The 4,742-nt window shown below is 56.6% G+C and overlaps 1 protein-coding gene across 1 annotated transcript; it reads right to left on the bottom strand.

The window, feature by feature from the left end:
• Positions 1-819: 819 nt before the first annotated feature.
• LOC104351439 (rho-related GTP-binding protein RhoB) lies at positions 820-1,410 on the bottom strand. Its single transcript, XM_086461615.1, has one exon. It carries the CDS (start codon positions 1,408-1,410, stop codon positions 820-822), a length of 591 nt encoding a protein of 196 aa, XP_086317741.1.
• Positions 1,411-4,742: the final 3,332 nt, after the last annotated feature.

Below are 4,742 nucleotides of genomic sequence, written 5' to 3'. Positions count from 1 at the left end.
GCTTTACTTTCCAGCCTGGTGGCTTCTGCAGCTGGAGTCAGTTCAAGGCTCACATTATCAGCAGGCATCAGTCACTCAGGGCAAGTTCCTTTGCACGACACAAGTCCCAGCTGGGCACCCCCTCCCCACCTCACTTTAAATAAGCACCCCCTGCACTACCCCAGTTTGCACAAGACAGAAAAGGTAAGATATATACAGGCTTCACTTGGGATGACCCTCCCCTCCCAGTCTCGGTCTTCAGGGCACTAACTTCCACAGCAGGTCAGGCTCAGGCCGAAACATCTGCGGGAGAGGTGAGGATGCTGCAGGCAGCCCAGGAGATGCAGCCCCTTCCCCAGCGCGCCTGGGGGGGGAGGCACATGCAGGCAGGAGGCAGAAGTCCCTTCGAGCATCTCAGCTCCACCGCTCTCCTCTTGCAAAAGAGAGGAGGCTGGCTGGGAGCTGGGAGCAGCAGGTGGTGGGCAAAGGGGAAGAGCCGGGTGCAATGTTTGCTCAGTCCAATCTCAGCAGCTTTTTGTTGTTGAGAGTCTGCGATTAACTCGCAGGGGCCCGTAGTTAGGAGAAGGCTTCTCCACACTTTATTCCCAAGACTCAGGGCATGCAATCCCCCCCCTCCCTCTGTCCCCACGGCTGAGTCAGCACAACCCTTTTCGGCCAAGGCTAAGGGAGCACGCTCCCTCCCTTAGCCCCCACCCCGATTCATCGCCAGCCCCCAGCGGAGGGGACAGGCAGATGCCGTGTGTGTGCATAACCCGGCTCCCCTCCGCCTGCCAACAGGTGACCCAGGCGCTGTGCCCAGCGCCGCGCTCCAGCCGCGCCCTATAGGACTTTGCAGCAGTTGATGCAGCCGTTCTGGGTGCCGTAGCGCTTCTGCAAGGCTGCCCGGGTGGCGGTCTCGAAGACCTCCCGGACACCCTCCTTGGTCTTGGCCGAACACTCCAGGTAGTCGTAGGCCTGGATGCGAATGGCCATGGCGCGGCCATCCTCGGTGCGCACCGGCTCCTGCTTCATGCGGGCCAGCTCGTTGCGCACGTGCTCGTCGTTGCGCAGGTCTTTCTTGTTGGCCACCAGGATGATGGGGACGTTGGGGCAGAAGTGCTTGACTTCGGGCACCCACTTCTCCGGGATGTTCTCCAGCGAGTCCGGGCTGTCCACGGAGAAACACATGAGGATCACATCGGTGTCTGGGTAGGAGAGGGGGCGCAGGCGGTCATAGTCCTCCTGGCCAGCTGTGTCCCACAGGGCCAGCTCCACCTGCTTGCCATCCACCTCGATGTCAGCCACGTAGTTCTCGAAGACGGTGGGCACGTAGACCTCAGGGAACTCGTCCTTGCTGAAGACGATAAGGAGACAAGTCTTGCCACAGGCACCGTCCCCCACCACCACGAGCTTCTTGCGGATGGCGGCCATGGCCAGGCTCGCCAAGCTGGCCTTGCCGTGCAGCAGGACGATGGCAGCGCCCTCCTCGCCGCGGCCGCCGCCTCCCCCTTCCTCTCGCTTCTCACAGGGCACCGTGGCGAGCCGGGCCCGCGCAGGCAGGCGGGCGCGCCCTCCTCTCTCGCCGCACCGGCACCGCGCCTCCGTCCCCTGGCTCAGGGGAGCGCTACGGCCTCAGGGGAGCGCCGCCGGCCCGTTCCGCTCCCGCTCAGCTCGGCCCGTCGCGGTGGAAGTGCCGCCGCTGCTGCTCTCTAGACCGAACCAGCCCTCGCTGCTCCGCGCCGCCACTGCCGCAAGCTGCGGGCCGGCGCCGCTATTTAAAGGCGCTCGCGACTTTCTTAATATAGCCGGCCAATGGGAAGGCAGGGAGTGAGGTCATCCCCGGCGGAGAGCGTCGCGATTGGAGGGAGGCTGCGGGCGGGAGGTGGGGCGCGGAGAGGAGGGCCGGGCAGTGGCGGGGGGGGGGGGGGAAGCGGGGAGTGAGCGGGGCCCGGCCCGCGGCGGCGGGGCCGCAGCGGGGGGTGGCCGGGCCTGGGGACATTGGGGCCGGTGGTTGCGGGTGGCTGGAGCCGGGCTGGGGCAGCGGCGGGGCCGGCGGTTGTGAGGCGGCGGGGCCGAGCAGGCCGGTCTGAGGGGCGGCGGGGCCGGGCCGGGAGGCGGGAGGGCTCCGTGGGGCGCTGAAGGCTCTCGGCGGGCAGCGATGATCCCGGGCCAGGTCCCCCCGGCCGCGCTGTGCCGTGCCGCCGGCGAGAAGCCCCCGCCCCCGGTTTGTGCCGCCCTCCCGGCCCCGGGGCGGCGGCTTCACGGCCGGGCCTGTGGCTGCCGTGGCTCTAGTTGCGCCGCCGGCAGCCCCGCCGCTCGGGATGGCCGGTCTGGAGAGGCTGGGCGAGAGAAAACAGAGAAAAACGGAGGGAAAACCGCTGCGTCCCACTGTGGCCTTTGCAGCCCCAGCGGAGTGGGACTGACATTATTGCAGGCAGTTAAGCAAAACAAAAGCCTTTGCTGGATATTGCTGGAGAAACGCAGGACCCAACCACTTCCCTGCCTTAGAGGAAAAAACTCACCGTGTTTGAGATCTCTCTGCCGGCTCTTGTCCAAAAGGGAATGGAGGGATTACAGACCGGGAGGAGTAGCAGACTTGAGCTGAAACACCCTTTTGGTCTCGATTTACAGAGATATTGGCAGTCGCAGTAATGAAAAAAACGAATGTAGAAAATAAATGAGCTCGAAAGACTGGAGTTTCAGATTGCCCGGAGGATAGGGTGTAAGTACCTTAGCATAAACAGATGGCTCACGCTGGGTGCATCCATAAAGCCGTGCACTGTGAAGTCTCACCCTGTGAAATCCCTGGTCGCTATCCGCTCTGTCCCTGTTGCAGCTAGGGCTGTTCATCCCCGTTGTCTCAAGCGTTTTCCCTGCAAGCATTTTCACCAAAACGATGTCCTGTGGCTGCTGCCTCTCAGAGTTGGATCCAAAGTGTCCCCTTCTGCTAGCCAGCAGCGGCACTAGTGAATGGATCAAAAATGGGTGATTTGAAGATGGTTGTTATTAAAAATTGTGTTTAAAAATAGCCACTTGAAGACCAAACGCTTCACTGAGTATCAATTGCCTGACGAGTTACTTGCAGCAGACTGTTACAGAAGTGTGTGTCAATAGGGCAAATGGTTCACTTATGGGTCACTTAATCCTATACATTGAAATATAATTAATCTTCTGTGAGACTTTTGTGATTCCTGTTTCTCCCTGTCAAAAGAGCATGTCCCTGGGTGGCGATGGATGGATTTGTACCTTGATCTTACATAGCTTGTACAGCATATTTTACATGCAGTGAACATAATAAATTCAAACTGATGTTTGGAAATAAAACAGAAGTAAAGTGTAGTCATAGGCATCGGTGTTCTACAGCACTTGTGGCCTTTTAGCAGGCTAAATTTCTGATTTGCAATATCCCTTTACATTTGTTGTTACTGCTTGCAGTCTGAAATTCTTCACGAAACAAAGAAAAATTGGGCTGTGTGGAAGTCTTCCCCATGCTGGCATGTCCTTCTGGCGATGGAGCATTGGCAGCTTGTAGCTATTTTCCCTGTAAATATAATCACAAGCACGTAGAGCCATTCTGACAGGCCGATAGAATTAATTTGCTGCATAATGCAAGTCTTCTCGACAACTTGGCTGTTCCAAGCCTCTGGAAGCTCTTCAGCGGTGTTCAGCTGCTGGCGGATTTTTCGCTGGAGTTCGGTGCCACCTTGCGGCCACCCCGCCGCTGTGGATGCCAGCCTGCCTGCGGGCTCCCCGCCTTGCCTGCGGGCTCCTCAGCTGGAAAGCTCCACCTCGGGGGTGGCGGCAGGAAAAGCTGCAGGTGCTTTATAGATCGTGAGAGGTGCTGCTTGAGTAGGCTTTTGAATCCGGTTTTATTTGACTTCTGGGTGGCACGAAGCATCATACCTGGATATTTGGTTTTGTCTTTTCGTGAGCAAAACACTTCATTAAATAGAAAAAAGAATCATCCGAATGAGTAATTATGTTGATGATCTCATCTGTGCTGCCAGGAAAGGTAGGGAAATACACAGCTTATTCATTTCAAAGCACAGGGCTGTGTTGTTCACCCAGAGTTCTGCCAGCAATTACCTGTGTAGAGAAAGCAAACGAAGTGGCCCACATTCCTACTCTTCAACACTTTTAGACCTCAAAGCAGGGTGGCCTCATCCAACTGTCTACTGGTCCCAACTTCCAAACTATGCTAAGAAAATACTCAGCAAAGGCCCAGTTAAGTTAAACCCATAGCAGGGACCCTTCTTGTAGTTGAACAGTGCAGATATAGTTCCAGCACCCCGTTATGGTCTGAATTGTAACTGCTTGCTTTTCTGGTGAAGCATCTGTAGTCTTCCACGCAGTTACACTGAAAGGAAAGGGGCTGATGTTTCATCTCCCACCTTGCAAGAAAGGCTGCAGCAAAGACTATGTAATTCCTTGACCTAGGGTTTCAAATGCTTTGTATTATCTTTTTGGAGGCTTTATGTTGGGAGATCCAGCCCTGTGACTTGCTTAGGCTGAGATCAGATTCATTTCACTGTCCTAGGGTGCACCCCAGCAATAGGAACATCTGAGTCGCTGTGGTTATCACACAGTTACGCTCAAGTGTGTAATACCTGGGATTTGATCATGGCCCGGGTTTCACACTTAAAGTAAATTTGCTACATGCCACCTTTCTCCTGCAGCAGATTTAGCCCATAAATATCAGTGCAGTCCAATCCCTGAGCTGTCCAAGCAGAAGGCCCTTAATTTGTGGTGTCTTCTCAGTTATA

Source organism: Leptosomus discolor, chromosome 2 (genome assembly GCF_034619465.1).
Source record: "Leptosomus discolor isolate bLepDis1 chromosome 2, bLepDis1.hap2, whole genome shotgun sequence".
NCBI classification, from domain to species: domain Eukaryota; kingdom Metazoa; phylum Chordata; class Aves; order Leptosomiformes; family Leptosomidae; genus Leptosomus; species Leptosomus discolor.
Note: the sequence above shows the minus strand (reverse complement) of the source record. Positions and strands in the feature narration are given on the sequence as shown.